General features: G+C 38.2%; 1 protein-coding gene across 1 annotated transcript; it reads right to left on the minus strand.

The window, feature by feature from the left end:
• Positions 1-30: 30 nt before the first annotated feature.
• si:ch1073-280e3.1 (complement C2) lies at positions 31-23,839 on the minus strand. The gene is made up of 19 exons (XM_019072568.2): positions 23,720-23,839; positions 21,501-21,722; positions 18,010-18,246; positions 17,606-17,791; positions 16,535-16,708; positions 16,360-16,458; positions 16,111-16,244; positions 12,260-12,398; positions 12,058-12,189; positions 10,400-10,501; positions 9,672-9,809; positions 8,675-8,772; positions 8,242-8,371; positions 7,868-8,012; positions 7,231-7,307; positions 7,031-7,122; positions 5,086-5,218; positions 4,961-5,010; positions 31-756 (listed from the first exon to the last, which is right to left on the minus strand). The coding sequence occupies exons 1-19, from the start codon at positions 23,775-23,777 to the stop codon at positions 601-603; spliced, it is 2,502 nt and encodes an 833-aa protein (XP_018928113.1). The 5' UTR covers positions 23,778-23,839; the 3' UTR covers positions 31-600.
• Positions 23,840-24,461: the final 622 nt, after the last annotated feature.

The following is a 24,461-nucleotide window of genomic DNA, read 5'->3' on the forward strand; positions in this document are numbered from 1 at the left end:
CCCATGGGAAGAACGAGACACACACAATGGTGTGCTTCACATCTCCTGCTTCTTCCAAGTTTATTGGTCAGATACGCAGTTCATAGACTCTTCTTGTTATTAGTGTATTCATTTATCATAGAATATAAAACTTTCAAAAGGGATTGGATAAATGAACAAATCAAGGCCTCCTATTTCAGCTTAGCATATATGTATAAGTTTTTACCTCTACATCATATACAATATATGGATACCCCTTTTCAAAATTAGATGTCAACTATTAAAAAAAAAAAAAAAAAAAACATTATTTTGTAACAAAAATAAGTGAATTAAAAAGGCAAGGCTAATAATATCTTCTACAAAGAGAAAGGGAACTTGTGTCCAGTTATCTGAGGCCCTTAATATCCTTATAATAGTCATTTTAATACATTTAAATTTGTAGTGTCTTCTGCAAACCAACTACCTAATGCAAAGAATCTTAAAAGAATAGGGATTATGAAAAAAATGTGTCATCATAAATTCGATCATAATCTGTTTTTAGTCACATTATTGTTTATTCTCTTGCACTGAAGCTTGTAAGTCTGAAAACTGCATTGCAATCAGCTGTTATTCTCAGTTGTTCTAAGGAAGAAATTCCAGCTCCTCGTGAAGGTGCTGCTTGAGCCAGGGCATCAGAGGGAACACGCTGATGTGGAAATCTCTCGCGTCCTGAGGCCATTCTTTGACATCTGTCTGCGAGTCACAGATCTGCTTCGTGCCCCAGCTCACCACTGCCACCTGTGGGACAGGAGCAGAAATCAAATTACTCCAGAATGTCTCAGGTTACACATGTATCCATGGTTATCCGAGAGGTAAAGAGACATGTCCACCTCTTGGGGACACTTTGGGGAATGCTGCCAGCATGACCTTTGTCTGAAGCACATGTGAAAGAACACCAATTCTTTTGGTCCACGTGGTCTGTGACATCATAGACGAGAACCCTGAAGTATAAAAGGGCACCTGCTGGCTGAATACATCACCAACTCGGTTGTCTGAGGAGATGTAAACCGGTAGGCCGAAGACATGGCGAGGGGGCGCAGCACCTTGTTCCCTCTCGGGGAACCATGGTTACAAAGATGTTCTCCTTCAAGGGAACTTCTGGCTGCATCCCCCTCTAGGGGACACTTTGGGGAATGATATCCAATCACGCCACGCTGAGGCACATGCTTGTCCACCTGGTGAGAGAGCACCAAGGAGGAAGGGGCCAAGCCACTGAGGCCTCGGGCCACTCACATAACTTGGTAGAAATAGGGAGCCCGATTCCAGATGAGGGGGGAACACCCTAACCAAGCTAGGAACACAACCATCCTCAGATAGCTATGCTACATAAGGATAGGATAAGCATAGGATGCATAAGACAACTGAAAAGTCTGGAAGCCTAGAGGAGCTGAAAGACTGCTACTAACAATCCCAGCCAGAACACAGCTATCCGCAGACAGCTATATCCAAAGGGTCTTATGCAAAGAGCCTTCTTAAAAGCAGCTCAGACCAAGTGAATGGGCTATCTACAACCCTTGCAAGGGAGATGGCTCTGTCTAGGCAAGGGCTCAGGGAGACCACTACTTAAAGACCCTAAGAAGGGAGCAGTCACTGAGCTAGCACATAGCTATTCTCAGATTGCTTTATACCTAGGAAGGCCACCAGAAGGGGACCGACTGAGACTACCCAGACCACAAAGAGTGGGCTGTCTACTTACAACGCTTGCAGGGGAGACAGCACTGTCTAGGTAAGGGCTCAAGGAGACCGCTACTTAAAAACCCTAAGCAGGGGAGCAGTCACCGAGCTGTCACTCAGCTAGTCCCACACAGCTAGCCTAAAAGCCAGGTAAATCTTACTGTGAAGCTGCCCAGACCACATAGAGTGGGCTATCTACTTAAGACCCTAGCAGGAGAGATAGCGTTGTCTAGGCGAATGTTCAAGGAGACCGTTACTCAAAAACCGTAGAAAGGGGAGCAGTCACTAAGCTAGCACATAGATGTCCTCAGATAGCTATATAGAAGCCCCGCTTCCACCGCAAGAACTTTCCCCAAGAACTAGGGACTTTGGGATGGTACTTGGTGAGTTTCCACCACAGGAAACAGGATGTAAATAGAGTTCCGGATAAAAAGGTGCCCCTCAGAAAGTCCCTGCTCGCGAGGCAAAAGTTCGAAACTTTTGGGGGTGGGACTTGGGCACTGAGCATGCTGATTAGTTAAGTTCATGCAGCATTGTATTTCAACCTCCATATTTGCATAATTAAAAAAAAAATATTACTGTTATTGTGTCATGAAATGTATTTTTTTCAAAGTATTTCAGGCATGAAATGCTTCACCGATTTCGGAGACGTGAGCTCCACGCAATCAGTGGGCGCTCAGTGCTCATGTATCCTGACGAGAGCAGCCTCACCTCGGCTAGTCATTCTGACATTTGCTGCTGGCTCTGATGCCTCTGTAGAGGTTAAACAATTTGTTTTGGGTAAATCTAACAGGTAATCTTTGGTCTTTATTCTATCAATTTGTTAAAATGAAAAGAGGCAATACTGTTTTATATAATATTTTGTTTCATTGTAATGTAGCCTATGTACGTTCCCTGAACTACATTTCTGGGGCTATTAATATGTTTAAATGAAACCGAAAAGAGGCAGTGGTGTTTGATATCATATTTTTTATTGTAAAATACAGTGAGAGAAGTTTTCAGTAGCCAAGGTGAGCTGACTGATGTTATCAAGTATGCGGCTGTTTGCAGAATTACCAGACTTGCGTCGTCCCATCTGAGGGAGTTCACACTCCCAAGTCGAACTTGCGAAGTCCAAACTACCGAGGACGCAATTCCAAAATTTGCGTGTTTTGTATTGAGAAACATGTGCAGACCTACATCACCAGACTATTTGCCTAATCTTCTCTGTACTTTAGACCGGAGGGGGGGAGCTCCTGGGACAAATTGTTCCAGATAATTTCGGTGGAAATGCTGCTTATATTTGAAGGGCTACCAGAAGGGGGACCAACTGAAACTACCCAGAGCTAGCACAAGCTAGGCTCTAAGAAAGAGGACTACTGCAATTGCCAAGACCACCAGCAGTGGGCTGTCTAAGGGAAAACAGCACTATCTAGGCAGGGCTCAAGGAGACCGCTACTTAAAAACCCTAGGCAGGGTAGCAAACACAGAGCTACTGTAGTACACAGTTATCCTCAGATAGCTATGTTTCCGGGAAAGGGCTACCAAAACTGCAAGTTAAAACACAGATAGCCTCAGATAGCTATATTCAAGTAAGCCTGTCCTGCCATAACCATGGCTGGAATATAACCACCCTCAGATGGCTATACTTAGGAGGTCCCCAATCAGTGTCAGTCCCACAGTAGGCTAGTGGGCACCGTTTACTGACCAGGGGCTAACAAGAAGGAGATCCAGACCATCAGTAAATGATTCGCTGAAGAGCGAACACATAAAATACCATTAGTCCAAGATCAAAACCTGATGCAAGCTACGGCTATAACACTAGGTGGCTGGACACAGCCATAATCCTCAAATAGCATTTTCCTCAGATAAGGCTGAAGTTTGCCCAGACCATGGAAGTGGACCATCTACTTAAATCCCAAACAGGCAAGACAGCACAGTCTAGGCAAGAGCTCAAGGAGACCACTACTTAAAAACCCCAAAAAGGGGGAGCAGTGTCCGAGCTGAAACACAACTATCCTCGAATAGCAGATTCCAAGACAAAGACTTCAGATCCAACCTGAGAGAGCTTGTGCCAAGGGGAACCCAACCTAGTCATAGACGCCAGGCTAGAACACAGCTGCCCTCAGACCGCTATATTCCAGAACAAAAGCAAGCTTGAGCTGGAGCATAACCATCCGCAGACAGCTACACTCTGAGCACAGGCTGTTCACTTAAAGCCCTCAAGAGGGGGAACCGTCTACTCAGCCCAAACTTACTAAGCGGGATTCAGAGGGACCACCCACTTAAAAATACCCAGAAGCCTGAGGAGGCAGCCCACTCCTAAACCCATCCGGCTTAACACAGGAAGAGACATTCCCCATAACCACCTCTAGGTCACTGGAACACCCTGGGAGAGAAATCTCGCAAGCATCTCAATATATCCACACCCAGCGAGGCTCTCCACACACAACAACATGCATATTAGAGAGGCACAGCTGAGCTGAATATAACTCCACCCGTGATCTCGTATGCTCGGAGCTAAAAACGACTCGGTTCTCACACTTCATCGTTATAGCAACACGAGCATTATCCGCAGTGTTGTTTTACATGTGCTTCAGACACCGGTCATGCTGGCACCGTTCCCCAAAGTGTCCCCAAGAGGGGGTCGCAGCTCGAAGTTCCCTTGAAGGGGAAGTAGATTTAATGCAGCACTTTACAACACTTCAGTGTGCTCTCTGGAGTCTTCTGCGTCTTGTGTTTTTCCAAGTCAATGAGAAACTAAAGCCAATAGAGCCATAGCCCTACAATGGATAGGCCTGCTAGTGTGGCTTCCCATGTGGATAACAGGCTGTGGATGAAAACTTCTTGCAATGGCAAAATGTAACCAGTCACGTAGTGGCAGTTTGGGCAAGAATTCTCCAAGTAGGCTGATTAGTAAATAGTGATAAAACCTGGTCTTACAGTAAATTAAATATATTGAAATTGGTGCGCCCTGTTGTGATGTGCAGTCATGATAAGATATCTTTCAGTTCAGTTTGCATTTTTTATCTCACTTCACACATGATCCAGTCAACACTTTTCTGTTCCCTGCCACCACTTCACTTTCTGCATTTGTTAACATATCCTGGTGAAAATTAAAGTCCGAATTTAATGAAAATTCACCCTAGAAATTTTGTACTTCCTGCCAGTGATAAAGAACATGTTATATCATTTTCCATAATTGTACCTTTGTAGTAAGTGCTGCTTATTTTAAATTATTATTATTATTTTTTTTAAGAAATTTGAAAATAAACTAGAAAGAACTCACTTGGAAATAGCGCATCCTCTTACGCAGAAAGAGAGGTCCTCCAGAATCCCCTGCAAAGAATTGCACTCATTATGTGAAGTCTAAGAGTGTGGATATAAATATATCTTCCATTTCTTCAAGCTAACCTTTACAAGTCAACTGAACTCTGTTTTTCTCTGTTCCTCCAGTGCACATGAACCTGTCTGTGATCACTTCTGACAGAGATGCGGTGCTGTGCTCAGGAATGGTGGATCTTGCCTCCTCTATGCATGAACCTCTCTGTGGATGAAAGAATTATACTGTTCTAAACACAATCACACAATTATATCATGCGCCTAATAATTCGTCAACGGGTTACAAATAATAACATAACATTTGCTGACAAAATCCCCCACATAAACATAATTTTGTTAATGTAGACATTGTTGTTAAGAGTTGAACAGACATTACAAAATGTAGTAAGGTGAATGTATTGTTTTATTTACATTAGAACATAAGTGTATTACTGACCAAATAGATTGGCATTCTGTCCAATATAGACCTAATAGGTATAAATAAATAAATATGTGACCCTGGAACACAAAACCAGTCATAAGGGCCAATTGAGACATACGAAAGCTAACTAAAATAGCTTTCCATTGATGTATGGTTTGTTAGGATATGACAATAATTGGCAGAGATATAACTATTTGAAACTTAAAAAGTTAAAGTTGTTCAAATTAAGTTCTTAGCAATGCATATTATTAATCAAAAATTAAGTTTTTATATATTTACAGTAGAAAATTTACAAAATATCTTCATGGAACATGATCTTTACTTAATATCCTAATGATTTTTGGCATATAAGAAAAATCAATAATTTTGACTCATACAATGTATTGTTGTCTATTGCTACAAATATACCTGTACTACTGATGACTGCTTTTGTTAATTCTCATATTGTGGTTTTTATTTATTTATTTATTTTTAATATTTTTGAATATTTCTCCTCTCCCCAAATGTGTCACTACCATAACACAGTAATATATAATTTAATAAGAAGGGTTATATTGACCTATCAAGATTTTGCTTACATCTACACTGTAAATATATATTTCCTTTCTATTTCATTAAAACGTTTTCAGATGTAAATCAATAACAATTGCAATGTTAAAAATATTTCAAGTGTGATTTATGAGATTTATTTTTATTTGTAAAATGCAAAACATTTTAAGTTAAGGATTCATTAGTTTGAACCAAACACTATCATAACATCTTAGTTGATAATTCAGTATACTTTATTTTTGACAAAACATCCCATGTTTCAGTAGTGACAATAATGCTTTGGTAGCAACCACATCACATTACAGAATTTTAACCCACATACTAAAACATACAAAAATACAAAATATTTGCATAACTCTACTAAAATTGTGTTTATTTCCCCCAGATAAAGGATTATGTATTCCCTTTTGTCACTACTGAAACAATGATGACGTTTTAGTTGTGACTGACGATTTTAGATATTTTTAAACCTAGCTCAAAGATGCTAATCAGCACATGGTTAGCTAGCACAGTTCTGAACAGTGGTACACATATAAAAACTAAATGTTACAGAAAAACACCCCCCCCCAAAAAAGTGTTTAATTATAGAAAAATGGTGTTCGGTTGTGACATTCTTTAAAGTTAAACACAGATTTTTCAGACTTTTGAACACGTTTACCTCAAAATGACGAGACCTATCTACTCACATCATGTAGCTATGAGACACAGGAATATTTCATGATCATAAATGCAGGGGTGTAGGTAAAATCAGTCTCAGCCAATGGACTAAAACATACACTGGTTTGATAGTGACATGAAAATGTGCATTTTTTTACATCAAGTTTCATAATTTACAAAGAAAATATAAAACAAATCTTTTTTGACTGTCACTTTATTAATATATATATATATATATATATATATATATATATATATTTTAAAAACAACAATGGAATAAAATGCAAAATTAGTTCAAAATTAGTTCGGGACAGCCGCCTCCCAAGTAAAGAGTGTTTGTGTTAAGAAATAGGAGTTTATAAAGAAATATATGGATTTGTAAGAACTCACTTTTGCGCCGATATGTATTCGGGTGTCTGATCGATGGGTTCCCTGTCTGATGAACTGAGCCGGAGTCTCATCCAGATGGAGCAGCATATTCTCTGAAAACAAGCATTCATTTGGTTATAAAATGATTTTTAGCTACAGATTAAGAGTCTTCGAAATGTCTTCATAACAACAGATGTTTATAGAATTTAATGAATACTCACTGTGCTGGTCACATGTAGAGTCTGGAGCCATTCGGAGAGCACGATTTGACGAACTGGTACAAGGCAAACAAATGGGCCTGTGTAGAAATTATAATTCTAATGCATTCATTGGCAGGACAGAACTAGATGTCAATAAATCTGAAGACAATCCGCTGGTTGTTCATTATGTATCGTTAACCCATTAAATCCCACCGGTCACAAGAGTCACCATGAAACAGTTTTTCATTTATCAAACTCTAAAAACCTTACTGAACGATGTTTCAGCGCACTTCCTGCAAATATGGAAAAATAAAGAGTCATAATTAAATATGTGCAGTTTCACATGTCTAGTTCAAATTGTCACATGACCAGAGCAGTTTACTTCCTGTTTGCACCTTGAGAAGATGATGACTGCATCAAAGCTCCAAAACAAAAGACTAGCAAAGTATGCTAAAGATATGACAAAGACACACATTATTGAGGTGTCTAGTATTAATATACTGTATGAGCTCACATGAATTCAGTTTTGTTGAGTGTGGTCATAGAATGAGTAAACATCTAGTGACCGGTGGGATAACATCGGTACACAATATACATCCAATTGCAGTTGTTAGTGAAAAACATCAGAATGAAAAGGAACGCAGAAGCTGAATCTTACCTTGCATTCTTAGATATTGTAATATCACTCAACCTAATCAAAGCAATGTCGTAATCATAAAACTCTTTGACATTCTTGTCCTTAAGGCCTTTCAAATCAAACCGTGGATGAAGAATCAGCTCCATGGCTTTAACTCTGCCATTACCTTTGTAAGAGAACCGAAGAATCGTAAATGTTCTTATTGTAGTTTCACTCATTGTTTAACAGCATGAAGTCAACAAGAAGTCACAGCTGATCGACTTTACTGTTCATGGTCTTATTGATTCATCTCTGCAGGGTTTTTTTTTTCAGCCAACTTTATAATTGATTATCTTTGTGTGGAATATAGCATTAGTTACATTGAATTCCATACAGATGCTGGAAAACAAACTTACCATGTTGAACTGTTATATCTTCAGCACTGGCTGTGGACACAGATTCATCTGAATCCACTTTAATTAAGCAGTGTGCAGCTGTCAACACCATGCTCTTGGTCAGTATAGACCCTCTGCATGTTCGAGGTCCCTGCATGACAGAAAAACTGCTAAAATATAATCTACCTTCCAAAAGCAGGCAGGCAAAAGCAGGCAAAAGGTCTAAATGCACCAGTTTTTATAAACAAAACAAAGATAATCCACAAGAGAAACATGCAAGATGAGAACAAAACTGGAAACAGGTGAGCAGAGTAATCAAATCAAATCAACAAGTGAGAAGCGGGAACGAGAGGATGAAAGGAAACAGGAACTAAACACAGATGGAATGGAGCATAACTGTGACAGAAGTCTTTATCACAAGTTTCATTAAAACTCTAGATGTGAATTTACAGACCCATAAAATATCGACGTGCCAAGGTTTGGAGGTGTAAGAGGTTTCAGATTTGTCCTGCTCCTCTTGTGCCACTCCACACTTAGTCACGGCAGAATCACCTGGACAAGAAGGAGAAATCCAACACTGAAGGGCTTGTATCTTGGAAAAGAGACAGTTTTAAGGACAGCAGAAACCAGCATACATCTTCAAAGTTGAAATCACAATCATTTGGCATTTACTGTGATTCTACTGCGCAGACAAACCTGCAGGGTATACTACAGACTATGATTGGAGAGAGAAGTTTGGTAACACTACAATGCGGTGGCACTAATATGTATTAAAGCAGACGACTGTAAGTTAAAAATGCATGTTTTGACCCATTGTGGTAATTGTCATATGTGACCCTGGATCACAGAAGCAGTCATAAGTAGCACAGGTATATTTGTAGCAATAGACAACAATACATTGTATGGGTCACAATTATCAGTTTTTCTTTTATGACAAAAATCATTAGGATATTAACTAAAGATCATGTTCCATGAAGATATTTTGTAAATTTCCTACCGTAAATATATCAAAACTTAATTTTTGATTAGTAATATGCATTACTAAGAACTTCATTTGAACAACTTTAAAGATGATTTTCTCAATATTTAGATTTTTTTGCTCCCTCAGATTCCAGATTTTCAAATAGTTGTATCTCAGACAAATATTATCCTCCTAACAAACCACACATCAATGGAGAGATCATTTATTCAGCTTTCTGATGATGTATAAATCTCAATTGAAAAAAATTGACACAATTAATTAATAATTAATAAATGTTTTAGTTCTTCATGAGATATACATTAACTCATGATTATCTGTGCATATCATTAGTTAAGCATTATTTAAAGTGCACCCGTAAAGTTTCATATAATACCTGCAATTGTGAGTTGTTATTGATGCTGTATTTAAAAGAGAATCTACGGTGCCTACAGCTTATCCTGATTCTCCTGCTGCTGACCTGATTACTTACTGATCATCTGATTGAACACAAGCCCGAGCTGTCTGTAGTCCTTCAGAACAAAAACATGGCGCTCATCTTTCTTGACAGAGGCAATGCTTTGGAGTTCTTTCTTGTTAACTTGTTGTCCAACAGCAAACACATACACGTCTGCAGAAACATAACAACGTACACAACTGGTAACATTAAGAGAGAAAAAAAATACATTATCTAGAAACATTCACAAAATACACACACAAGGATGGCAAACTGGCTCGTTTACACTAGTCTACATGCACACTAGTAATCAGATCAATAGCTCAACTGAACTGAAAGGCTTTCATGTAAACGCCTCCATTGAGCCAACCAAGCTTGATCAGATTAAAAAGGGTGCCGTAGAACTGAAATAATAGGAAATTTACAAAAATAAGACTTCTTAACCAGATGCAAAAATACCTTGCACTGATGCACAGTGCCTATGTTGACTTTTAATAAGAAGATATGTGTTTACATGCGTTTACAATTATGCATAATTCATGCTTATTTATGTCTTACAAACTGGTCAGTGTAAAAAATGGAATATTTACTAAAAAAAAAAAAATCCTAAAAAGCTCTTCTTACATAATCTTTTTACATGTCAGCTTTCATTTTACAGTAGGTATGTCATTAAGGTAACTTAACCATATGCATTGTAAAATTATATACATTGTACATTAGTCTGGTAGCATTAGACATTAGGGTTAAACCTTTATGAGACTAACCCAGGAGCTCCTCTTTTGTGTGGTCTATACTGGATTTGTAGCCAAATAAGTTTCGGATCTTCGGTAAAATGTTTATTGGGTTGGGTCCCATGTTGGAGTAACCTGGAAATACACAAAAGCAAAATAAGTACATGACTGAATGACCTTTAAAAGAAGAAGTGACGTTAGATACGTTCTTTCATCATTTACTCGCAACACCAACAACATTTCGTGTAGCACAAAATATATTTTGATTCATACGATGAAAGTCAATGGACACCAGTGATGCTTGGACCCTACAGTTCCCATTTTATTTTATGTTCCTAAGAAGTCACATGACATAAGAATTGTTAAGTGATGAGTAACATTTTTCATTTTCAGTCAACTACTACTTTGAGGCAGATTTACACTGAGAAAAAAAAAGATTTTCTTACATAGTATTTTTGTCTTATTTTCTAGTATAAATATCTAAAAAATTTTGAATCAAAGATGCATTTACTTGACACATAAAATGACTTAAGATATTATGTCTTGTTTTCTGAAAAAGATATCAAAATTTTGTTCGTTTTTGCTTAAAATAACCAAAAATATCTGTCAATGGGGCAAGAAAAATATACTTGTTTAGCCTTTGAATCAAGATGATTTTTCTTACCGCATTGGCAGATATTTTAAGGGGAGACACTGCAGGCAAAAACAGAGTTTTTTTCATGCACCTGTCAATATTAAGATTTTGGGCTTTTCGGCTTTTCATAAAGTGTTTTTTCAGACTTATGGAAAGAAAACATCCAAAAGACACTGTTAAGTGTTTCTTTTATAGCACTTTATCTATTTGTGTCAATAGATTTTAATTACAATACATATTTTTAAAGGTTTCCTACACAGAGTCTACACAGAGTCTCCAACTCTGAGCCATAAATCTCCACTTCAGTGGCACTTACACACACCAAACTTTACATTTTTATTCCTGTCTATATTCTGAAGGTTTTTACAGAGGGATTTGTTCATATATAATTTTCTTGATTATATACAACATTTTATTCCCCAAAAAATGGTGAAAATATAGTTTTCTAGCTGTCCAAAGTATTTTCTGAATTATAGAGTGACAAAAAGAGATACCCAGAATTCCTTCTGTAAAAACATTTGACTCTAATATGTCAAAAAAATTAAATAAGCATTTTGAAACTGACTTCATCCTGTGTTCAGATTTTTGTACTAGAAATTTATGCAAATAAGCGCATATTTCAATAAATAATGCCTCATTTGCATATTTAAATATAACATTTTAGAAAACTTGTAATACAAAAAATGTTTGCAATTATCAATGTTATCAATCAAATTGATAAGTAAGGTGATAACTATTAGTTATTTTTTTTACCCTATTCACCTGCAGTGTCTCGCCTAACATAATTTTTATTATTTATAAATATATTAAGTCATTTTACTTGTCAAGTAAATGCATCTTGATTCAAGAATGTTTAGATATTTATGCTAGAAAACAAGACAAAAATACTATGTAAGGAAATCATTTTTTGCAGTGTACACTTTTGTGTCTGTATATGATGGTGACAACACTGTTGCAGACTGATGATCAATCCTACAGAAGTGTAACTGCGTGTTGCATCTACACTGGCCACAACAGCACACTTTATCCCTACCCATCTCATACAGGTCAGTCTTACCATCAGTTGCAATGATGATGACGTTCTGAGTCTCATTGAAGTGACTTCTTTTGTTCTCCCTGAGGAGAGCAAGCTCTTCGTACACCTTGTTCAGGGCATCATGCAGATTAGTGCCTCTCTTACTTCCGTGGCCTGAAATGATTTCATAAAATTAGGAACTGGAGTAAGAACACTAAGATAAATTTGTAGTAAATGAACATACTTTTGTCGCTAAACTCGTGTAATTTCCTCATGACGTAATGCACATCTTGACTCAGGTCGTTTGTAATGGACACGATTTCTTTGGCCTCACTGGCATATGAGATGATGCCAAACCTCATGGTGACTTCATAGCTGTCCAGCTGGAAGATTAACAAAATCTAGTTATTGCACAAGACTTTATTTTGATTCACACAGATGCTGCTGGCTGTTTTACACTGTAGAGGTGGGAAATAAAAACATTGTGTACACATACAGTATATGAGGAGCAGTGATGCAGAGAAGGCCTGAGGTTTGAAATGTTTTGTGTGTAATCATCATGTGAATATTTCTCCTAGACTGCTTTCTTTATATCAAAAAACGTGTCATTTTTATAACTGTGTAATAATTAGCTGGTTATTGACCGGGACTCTAGTGGGTTTTATTGGGTAAATGTTAGTTATTTGTACTTATTACATAACTGTCTGGAATCATTGTGAAAGCCACAATCTTGGTTGGAGGACATCAGTGTTAATATTTTCAATATGATAGCAAAGAGCACAGTTTTTCTTGAATAGTTTTCCCAACACGAGCCTACAGTCCACAGCTATCTATTTTGCCATCAAGACTGTTTTTTTGTTTTGTTTTGGTTTTTCTTATCACAACAAACTCATGCAAAAACATGTGCCTTGTTACTAGGAGATGTGTGACAATTGAAAACAATGTGTGTTCTAAAATTGAAATATCAAACAATTTGGTATCCTTCAACTGGATGGAATCAAAGCAAAAATATCTGCCAATGTGGTAAGAAAAATCCTCTTAATTCAAAGGCTATACAAGAGTATGTTTCTTACCACATTGGCAGACATTTTTGCTTGTTTTATAAAACAATATCTTTGTCAGTATGTCATTTTACTTGTAAAGAAAATAGTCTTGATTCAAGAATTTCTAGATATTTATACTAGAAAACAAGACAAAAATGATAAGAGTTTTTTTTTTGTGTGTGTCGCTCTGCATCCAGCTGTTTTAAACAAAAAACAAATTCTGATTACATTAATATTAACCTGTTATTTGAATTAAGTCGATTGCGCAGCCTTTTATTTTCATATACAGTGAGCTTCTGTAAAAGGAACCCCGGGTATTAAGAATTGTACGGCTTAATATAATGTAAATTATGTCAAGTTACCTTTATTTATTTAGCACATTTAACAATATAAAACATATAGTAGAAAACCCATGAAAGATGTACGTTATTTAAAAAATCCACATCATTTTCTTAGGGCTGCGACAATAAATCAATGCATCGCATATCGAAAAACGATTCTGCGATTTTCCAAATGCATCGCGATTCTCTCTGGAATCGATTCTGAGCTTAGTTTTTAACAGCAGATGGCACTGCGTGCTTTAGAAACAGACCTATTCTGATTTCTTCCTTACACACACCACTTGAACCTTAAATAATCATTCATAAAGTTTGAAAAGGTTTAATCGAATTACAAGGGTGTTCACAGTGGGCTGTGTTTACATCAATCTTGCATCATAAAAGCATTCTGAGCCGAGGTGCAATTACATTTAACCACTAGCTGAACACACAAGTGCTCTTCGGGGATCTTCTTCATGAGCGTTTGAGTGTGCGGTTAAAAACTAGTCTAGAGCACCATCTACTGTTAAAAACTGAGCTCAGAATCATTTCTAGAGAGAATCACAATGCATTCTGAAAATCTCAGAATCGATCCATGAATCGAGATGCATCGATTAATTGTCAGAGCCCTACTTTTTATGCATATTTTGGACTATGCGTGGGGCACCATTATTTCGATGACATCAAATGGTTGCACTTGGTGAGCTACTGGCGCTAACTGTGGCTATTTTTACCGCAACACAACTTGGCAAATAAAATACTGATACGATGCCACATTGTGCGGCTTTTGGTTGTAATTTTCTGTCAAAGGGCAACAAGAGAAGCAATGTAAGTCTTGCTTTCCTAGCGAAAAGAAGAGGAGAAAAGATTGGGGAGATGCCTGTGCACGAATAAAACTTCCTAAAGAACCGCGTCTTTGTTCTCACCACTTTAGCCCTGAGGCTTTTAGTAGAGTATAGCTACTGAAAGAGCTTACAGGTGGAGGTGGATAAAATCAGTAGCTGTGGTCTACTGAAAACCTCAGAGGCATCAGGGCTAAAGTAGAGAGGACGAAGATGTGGATCTTTAGGAAGTTTTATTTGTCCACAGGCATCTTCCCAAAATTTTCTCCTCCTCTTATTGCTAGGAAAAGACTTACATATTTGCCCTTCAACTGAAAATTACAACCAAAAACTGCACAATAGCCCCTTTCACACATACATTCTTTACTGGTAAATTACAGGTAAATTACCACTAAGAGATCATGTGTGAACAGAACACATTATCTGAACATATCATTTGCCTAGCCATGTTATTTTTAATTTGCTTCAGGAAACAAAAGACGGTTTGGAACCCATCTAAGAGTCACGCAATACTAGGTCTATCAAAACTTCTTGCAACCCTTAATTTTTTGGCCTCCAGTTCTTTTCAACGTACTGTGGCTTCTTTACTTTGCGCTGTGCTTGATATATTGCGTTGGTCGATATGTAAATGAGTTGCGTCTGTGTTCTTTATTTTGCGCATTGTTAGCAAATCACCCGCAGAAATTTACCCTCCCATCGGCGCTGTTTTGGATTTGCACTCTCACACTAATTTGCGCTGTTTAGTAAAACTAGCCCCGAGTCTGCTTTGGTCCAAATTAGCCAACCATAGCATTCTTATGGAGATGACGTGGTTGCACTGAGCTGTTTACAAAGCTCTCTTCTTTTTTGCAATTAGTTTTTCTATGTAAATATGCACTAGATGGGCATCTTTGACCATTGCACCTCATCTCACAGCTTTTTCAACATGTTGCGCTCGAGACCCAGGCCAGCAGGCACCGTATGTCAATATCACATCAGGTTGACATCGGACTAGACGTCAGACAGACGTTGAGTTTTGGTTTAGAATGAAAATCGGGTTGACATCGGTATTTGATGTTGACTTAATATTGGATTTTGTTTGCACAACCTAAAAACAACAAAATATCAGCTGATGTCGGTATGTCAGCTGATGTCGGTATTGAACATCAAATGAATGTTGACATTAGACATTGGATTGACATTGAATTTCGGTCACCTGACGTCACAACTGAAATTTAACCAAATATCAACGTCTTATGACGTTGAGTGCCTGTTGGGAGCCTTCTTTTTTATTCATCGGGGCTGCGGCTCTGCAGTTGGATACTATTATCCAGGTTTCGTGTTTATAAGAGCAAAAACTTCTTGATCACCCTCTTATGCCTTCACAGATAGTGAAGCTGAAGTGTTTCTACTCATGCAGTTCTACTCATGCAGGCCAATGAAGACAACAGTGCAGCTTTTAAAGATAGTTTCTGATGACTGACATCACAGAATTTATGGCATTTTGGTGCTGTTGTGTGAATGGTCTCTTAACGGTAGAAAGCCAGAAGGCTGTTGCCTGTGTGAACAGCATATTCGTGTATTTACCAGTAAAGTCATACTGGTAATTTTATGGCAATTTACCGGGATTGCCATGTGAAAGGGGCTAATGTGGCATTGTATCAGTATTTTATTTTCCAAGTTGTGTTGCGTTAAAAATAGCAACAGGTAGTGCCAGTAGCTGGCATCGAACCAGCCACCTCCCATAGTCCCAAATGTGTATAAAACGAAATAGATTTTTTTTTAAAACGTAGATCTCTCTTGGGTTTTCTACTGCATATTTCAATAGGAGACAAATAATTTATGTTAAATTAAGCCATACAAGTCTAAATACTCGGGGTTCCCTTTAAGTTTTCAAGTTATAAAAATACAAACCTTCTGGACAAGTTGAATAGTGGCATTTTTTGCTAAGTGAAAACTCTCCGGTGAAATGCTGGCTGATGTGTCCAAAAGGATGAAGACGTTCAGACGACCTTCTGCAACCCTGATGGTCCTGCCCAAAGCTTGCTCTAGTGATTGTGCAATAAACACAACCTAAGTAAACTACTACAATAATGAAGCAGTAATGTAATGATCATCACTTGTGCACAAGAAAATTATGTTTTACAAAAGTCCTCTTTTCACCTTGTTTTTTGAAGTCAGGGTGTGATACGTCCATGACCGCGGTCAGAGATCCTCCTAAGGCCTGAGCCACAGCATCTGGTTGATCATATGTGTACTGGGCTGAAAAACAAAATAGATAGGTTTACGTTGTCTCAGTTCAACTACATGCAAACAAACCTCTGTTTCTTTGACTGACCATAGCAGCGTGGTTCTGCCCCGCTCCATTCCTTTGAATCCAAACAGTGTCTCTCAGAGGGGCCAAGCATATCCAGACCTGACTGACACAGATAGTGCACTTTGTCTCCGATACGGAAACGTTCCCCAGAACGTAAGGCTCCTGGAGGTGTGCCTGGGTTTTTGCAGTCCTCCGCTGGAACAATGATAATTGATATATTTATCAATTATGTACTATATATTTTATATAGAAATTATACATTATTCAATAAGGATTCAAAATCACAACCTATTTAATGTTTCAATGAACTACTTGCACAACTACTCCTGCATTCTACTTAATATGATTCCGGCAACTGCGTTAAGTGCATCTACATATAGACAATGCAAACAATGCAAATTATTACTATGTTTTAAGGCTGTCAGTTGATTAAAATAATAAATCATGTTCTCTGCTTTAACATAAATCATACTGAACCTGCTGAAATGTTCCTAGAAACATATTTTCTTTTCCAAATGTGCATTCTGAATAATAATTAAATGTATTTCCCTGCTATGCAGCAGTAGTGCCTAATTAGCTGCTTATTAATAGTTAGTAAGGTAGTTGTTAAGTTTAGGTATTGGATAGAATTATGTAGAATATGGTCATGCAGAATAAATGCTTTATAACTACTAATAAACCAATATGTTAATAATAGGCATGCTAAAAAGCAACTAGTTATTAGTGAGAATTGGAAAAGTGTTACTGTTTTATTATTGATTAGAATATCTCTACTCTCGTCCCTGAACTTCTTGCAGTCACTCATTGTTAGTTTAGTTTAGTCAACTAGGTGGCTACAGCACAGTGAAAATATACATAACTGGAATTTAGAGAGCTGTACTATTTGAAAATGGAAATATAAATTTGAGCGCAGGTAGTCCATTGAAAGTAATGAAATTTCCAATATTGACAAAAAAAAAGGAAAATAGGTGAAACTGAAACAACAGGGGGAAAGAACAATAGCATATTATAAAAGACCATAAGAGAAAACAAATCACAAATTTATGTGTATGTTCTGCATATGTCTGGATCCAAAGCAGTATAAATGCTTACACTGGTTATCACAAACGGGTGTTGTACCGGTCCATCCACCCCACTGAGTGCAGTTTCGCTCAGCAGATCCAGTCAAAACAAATCCTTCATGACAAGAAAATGTCTGCTTTTCTCCAATCTTGAACCACTGTCTCCTGGGCCAGAACTGCCCGTTGTCAAGCTGAAGTTGAGCAGGGCAAAGGATCTCTGAGAGGCAAACAGAGACATGAGTGCTTTAAGTCTGTAGGGATTTTCACACTTTAAACTTTTCAAACTCGGTTTAACCTTATGTTTCACACGGTTCGCTCTTTACCCTGGATAATGAATTAAATTCCAGTTTAACATTCATATTTACAATGACTGTATTATGGATTGAATAAATCAAGTCTATTTAAATAACGACTTAGATGTGAATGAGAATATACCCTTGCACACAGCCTTGAGTATTTTCTGTCCATTTAGGAGTCTCATGGCTGACCATTCCCCATCTCTGTCACAGACTCTTTGCGTTGCTGGAAAAGGGTAATGTCCTGCCTTGCAGTGATAGGTCAGCACACTTCCCTCCAGTCCCTTATTGGAGTAGGACACGCTACCTCCCTTTATGGACACCTTCAAAGTGCAGTTCTTCTGTGTTTCCTCATAATCTCCATAATCATTGGTTTCTAAAATACACAAATGTGATTCATAGTGTTGAATCGAATGACCCAATAAATGTGCAATTCCCGATCAGTTCTCAATTGGGAACAATAACAATGAACCAGGTAAACTAGAAATTCATTTTGGTGATCTCCTTGTCCAAGGGATTCAAAAAGACTGGAGATGCAAAGTCAAAAAGCAGAAGAAAATGGAAAAGCACAAAGGGAAGCAGGATGGAGCTGGAACGTCAGAAGATCATCTTTAAAACAAAGGGCATTATCCGATTAGTTAGAAAGCTAGAAGATATAAATAAGAAATTAATGTTGTCAACAGTTAAAACTGCTATATAGGTGTGTCACTTACATTGTAAAATGTACTCAGTTACTAACGTAACCTCGGTTCCCTGAGATACAGAACGAGTACTGCATCTGCTAAGACGTTATGTGGAAAACTCCTTTTTCACCGATGACTGAAGCCTTTCAATTACGCAGTGTAACTGCACGGCCATTGATTCGTGCAGTGAATAAAAAATTAACCAATGGTGACAAAGTCGACAAAGCCCACCAGAATGGGCGGGGCCATCTGGCTATATAAATCAAGCATTCGCCATAGGATCCTCAGGTTACTTTGACTGAAGCAATGACTGAGTCGTGCAGCTACACAGCATGGCAAAGTACACAGTACTTGTTCCATATCTCAGGGAACCAAGGTTACGTCAGTAACCGAGTATGTTCCGTATCGATACTTCACTCATACTGCGTCTGCTAAGATGCTTTGGGGAAACAGTACAATCCCGCCATGCTATGCTAGAGGAACGACTAATACTTGAACTTGCCTTAAGCACCCAAGGGGGCCCAGAGGGACCAAGTACTTTGCAGGGAAGCCCCGCAGGAGGCAGTAGGGCCAAACTCACAGAGGTCAGTCCAGCCTTGCATAATCATCCCAAGATAATTTAGTACAGCCTCAGAACTCAGTGAGGGCCAAGGGCGTACATGAAGAAGGCAAACACCAAGCACTGGTTTTGTCATATGACAGAGTGCCCTGTTTATACAGAAAGGACCCGAGCCTGTAAGGCTGGGATGTCCAGATTATAAAACCTGGCAAATGTGGACAGCGAGGCTCAGCTAGCTGCCGCATAAATCTCTGCAATGGACACACTGCTAGACCAGGCCCAGGAAGAGGCAACACCTCTAGTTGAGTGGGCTCTTACTCCCATGGGGCATTGAAGGCCCAAAGAAGAGTATGCTAGCATAATAGCGTCAATTATCCATTTGGAAAGTCTCTGCTTTGTGTCTGGAGAACCCTTGGTGCAGCCACTGAAGCATACAAATAGCTGATTCGACTGCCTGAACGGGGCGGAGTGCTCAACATAGACTTTCAATGCCCTGATGAGGCAGAGCAAATTCAACTCTTGGTCTTGCGCCAAAGGTGGAAGCGCCGATAGAGTTATTACCTGTGCTCTGAATGGAGTAGAAAGCACTTTAGGTATGTAACCATGCCTTGGTTTCAGGATGACTTTAAAGTCATTGGGCCTGAATTCGAGGCAGGTGGGGCTCACAGATAGCACCTGCAGATCTCCCATACGCTAGTAGCAGAGCAGTCTTAAGCGTCAGGGGACGAAGGTCAATGGACTGTAGCGGCTCAAATGGAGGGCTCTTCAGAGTCCTCAACACCGTGGGCAGATCCCATGTGGGGACAGTGATGGGGCGAGGCAGGCTGAGCCTTCTAGACCCCTTTTAGAAAATGAACAACTAAGCTGGTCCTGCCCACCGATTGGTCAGCTATAGGAGCGTGAGAGGCTGCTATGGCTGCTACATAGACCTTGAGCATGGACTGGGAACAGCCCTTTTTTTGAAACAATGCCAGAAATTTGCTCTGAAATCTGCTCTTTAAGTGTCGCCGGAAGGCGGCAGGGAACCAGAGACCGTCGCTGCTGCAGGCATGAAGGCGGCTTGAAGTGGTGAAGATGACCAAGCAGAAAGAGGTCTCTTGAACCACTGCGAGACTTGATCACGGTGAAGGCTTCTTAGACTCGTAGTACGAAGATCTAACAGTCATTGCTGAAAGAGAAAAATCTGAGGATCCTATGGCGAATGCCTGATTATATAGCCAGATGGCCCTGTCCATTCTGGTGGGCTTTGGCGCTATAAGTTCATTTTTTATTCACTGCACAAACCAATGGCCATGTTATATTTTCCTCACAGCTGTTTAGAAATGTTGCTATGTGGTTTAGAAACTGCCATGTATATCCCTCGCCTATGCTTGTAAAGATGTTTTTAATTTTTTTTAGACTAAGAATAGAAGTAGACACACTTGCTTTTTGAAAGGTGCTGCAATTATTTAATTTGAATGTCTGCTACTATGAACTTTGGTGAAGGACTTCTGAAGCCGCTGACGAAATCTCCAAATCTATAAGGAAAGGGCAAATCTATTGATTTGAAATGGGTTTTGGTGATATTTGTGATGTGGATTAGATGATTCGGGATTCCAATCGGTATAAAAATTCAACAATAGTAATCTTGGTATTAGATAGCAGTACATTGTTATTTTATCATAATATAAAATATGAAAACAAATATTTTAAACTTACTCCATGTTCTAACAAGACGCAACACGATAAGATTCCAGCGACAAACAATATGTCTGTCTATGCAACGCAACAAAATCAATCACATATCACAGCCATTTAGAAAAGCATATGAGCGGTCTCTCTCTGCAGGTGCACTACAATTGCAACAAAATGGTTAAGTACATAATATAATTCACAAATATTCAACCGTTTTAACATGATTAAATTACATACTGAGTGACTGATCCAATCTTTGTCATGGAATACACTTGTTTGTTTACACTGAATTCACTGTTAACATTCATGTTTCTATTTTGGAAATGTCCTTTGCTGTTTTCAGTAGCTTCTTTCAGAGATGAAGAGAATAATATGCACATTCTCTCTGTGTAATCTATGTTGCAGAACAAAAGGTTTTATCAATTAATGTTTACCATTGAAGTTTAATGCCATTTAGGCAAAAGCTGGCGCTTTCAAAAATGGCTGGTGCTGGTGTTTTGTGTGGCATGCATACAGCCAATCAGCATACACTTACATCACTGGAACTTCCTATTGTGCTGGCTTAGACCTTATTTTGAAGCAGGAGCTAATTTAATACCCCAAAATACATTCCTATAACTAAAATCCCAATTCCCAGTTCCTGTGGTGCAAATATGCCAAAAAAGCGGTGTATTTCTGCCAATAGTTATAGGAATATGAAAACGCTCCGATTACCTTCACATTTGACCCTGGATACTTTAGGCTTCCATTCTCCATCAGAGCTGCAGACTTTTTGGCTGATTGGATAAGGTTCGAATCCAGCGCTGCAGTGATAAATTAGCAGACTTCCTGCAGCTCCGCCATTGGAATACTCCACCGTGCCTCCAGTGATGGACTCAGATGTGGTGCAGTTTTTGGGTAAATTATCTTCATACTCATAGTCATATTGTGATTGCACTGAAACAGAGAAATATTAAATATTATTAAACTTGACATTTGATTATTTCCGATCTGAAATTCATTGTGTCTCAAAGCTAATGTAAATAGTAGAAGCACAATGCTAACCACACCTGATGCAAACAGAATACATATTTCAAAGTAGAATAACTGACTTTAACATTATTTTTCAGAGAAACAAATGTGTGCACTAAGCATTTTTCCTAAATATCTGCAAACATATTATTGTGTTTTTATGCATAGTAGTCAAAACAGTACATACAGCACCTTAAAAAAAGTACATGAGGTGTACAGATAAAGAGTGTAGTCAACATTTGAAGTGGATCAAAACCTTTCATCATAGTTGTCCTTAAAGGGATAGTTCACCCAAAAATGAAAATTTGATGTTTTTCTGCTTTCCCACAGGGCATCCAAAATGTAGGTCAGTTGTTTCTTCAGTAGAACACAAACGAAGATTTTTAATTCAAACCGTTGCAGTGTGTCAGTCATGCAAAGGAAGTGGATGGGAATCATGGCTTTGAGAGTCAAAAAACATACACAGACAAAACCAAATTAAACCCTGCGGCTCGTGACGAGACACTGATGTGTAAAGACACAAAACGATCGGTCTGTGCAAGAAACTGAACAGTATTTATATCAATTTTAACCTCTGATTCACTGCAATGTCTGAACTGTCCTGAGCATGTTCTCAACAGTCTTCTTCTTCTTCTTGCAGACTTATAAGTGCCTTACCGCCACCTATCTCTCAAATGGACCATTGACACATTGACATTGGACCATTTGCGGTGAATCAGAGATAAAAAAAAAACCTATATAATTACTGTTCAATTTCTTGCACAGACCAATCGTTTGTGTCTTTACAAATCAATGTATCATCACGAGCCGCAGGGTTTAATTTGGTATTGTTTGTGCATGTTTTTTTGACTCTTAAAGCTGTGACCCATCCACTTATATTATATGACTGACAGACTGCAACGGTTTGAATTAAAAATATCAGTTTGTGTTCTACTGAAGAAACAAAGTCACCTACATCTTGGATGCCCTGAGAGTCAGATAAACATAAAATTTTCATTTTCGGGTGAACTATCCCTTTAACCTAAAACCAAAATGCATTCTTGTCTTAGGACAACTTTGATGAACTTTTTTGATCCACTTCAAATGTTGACTTCTGTATTTTGCTTTCTTGTGGCACAGCAAGTCAGGGAAGCAAGTCAAGTATTGAAGAGTGTGCATGCACAAGAGATCTAAAGAAAGCTGCTTACTGACCACAGCGCATGTATAAATGGGGTTAAGAGTACTTGCTAACAGTGCCTGAAAACGCAAATCCCACTTTCTTGTTTAAAGCCACTTTCTCGCAACGAGGATTTCTGGTGTGCATGTAAATGTAGTAATTTACACAGAATTACAGAATTTCCGCTTTAATTTATGAATCATATGATTTAGTAACTGGATGCTGTGTGGTTATTCAGTGGAATATTTGTCAGACTGATTCAGACCAGAAACTGTTGAGTTTGTAAGACCTTTTAAACGAATAATTAAAAGAACTAGCTTACAAGCAAATTGTTAGTGAAACCCACTGCAAAGATGACATTGCATGTTTGATTTCAGCCCTGAAGGATCACTTTCACTGAAAAGCAGTTCTGGAAACAATAGTGTGATCTGTTACTTGCCACTTTTGCATCATGTCAGAAATATGTAAATATATTCCCACCAACCAATTTGTTAATTGAATCTGAGAATAATTTTCATATTTCATAATACAAAATAAAATAAATCACAGTGCTTCAACCAAATGATTAAGTCCATACAGCAACACTCTGGAAATGTCTTACAGAAATAATTCTTAATATAATAACAGCCACAAAGGTACATAATCTGTTTTTTCAGTCCACAGATCTTCTTCTAACATGGATGAACACATCATCATTCTCAAATTTAGCATTCTTGCTTTGTGACCTACAGTTTGAAAACCTGTTTGTTACCTTAAATGCACTTACCTTCACATACAGAGATGTACATGAAAAAAATGACAAAACACACAGTGGCGTAGTGCATGCTGACGTGATGTGTGCTGGTTTAACTCTCTAATATGAGTGAAATACCAATATGAACCTTTGTAACGTGTATTTGAGGAGTGATTAAACATTAACATTTTAATGCAATTCTGGGAAACTACTATGCACTAATCAATTTCCGTAAGTCTTAAAGGTGAAGTGTCCCGCTGAACAGAAGTTTCAAACATATATACTTTTTCAAAACAAAATAGTTTATATGGATACCAATAGTTGATGGCAACAATCTGAGGAGAGGAGGAAGACTGTGTATGTCGTGGATAAGGAAGAACAAGACCAAGAACAGTAATTTCAGATGAAATTCTGGCAACTGTGAGAGACCATGTACTTTTTAATGAAATGACAACGAAAGAAGCAAGACAAAGACTACAACCCAATTTGAGCAGATTCTCCTAATTCCACTTTAATAAGGACATTGAGAGAACAGCTAATTGTTTATTTTGACTATGTTTCAGTCAATGAAAGAGTTCTGTATGCATTTGATTCAATTCAAAGAGGATTGACAAAATACAGTTTTTCCCAATTGTTTACAAAAGTTTGCTGAATAGCTGGCTCACTGTCCCAAATCTCTAAACAAATGCAAAACTCTAGTGAAAACAAACACTACTTCTAGTTCTCTACGGAAAGGAAATTATTCAAAACACAATATAAAAAAAAAAAACTGCAT

The sequence above is a fragment of the Cyprinus carpio genome, chromosome B15 (genome assembly GCF_018340385.1).
Source record: "Cyprinus carpio isolate SPL01 chromosome B15, ASM1834038v1, whole genome shotgun sequence".
Taxonomy (NCBI): domain Eukaryota; kingdom Metazoa; phylum Chordata; class Actinopteri; order Cypriniformes; family Cyprinidae; genus Cyprinus; species Cyprinus carpio.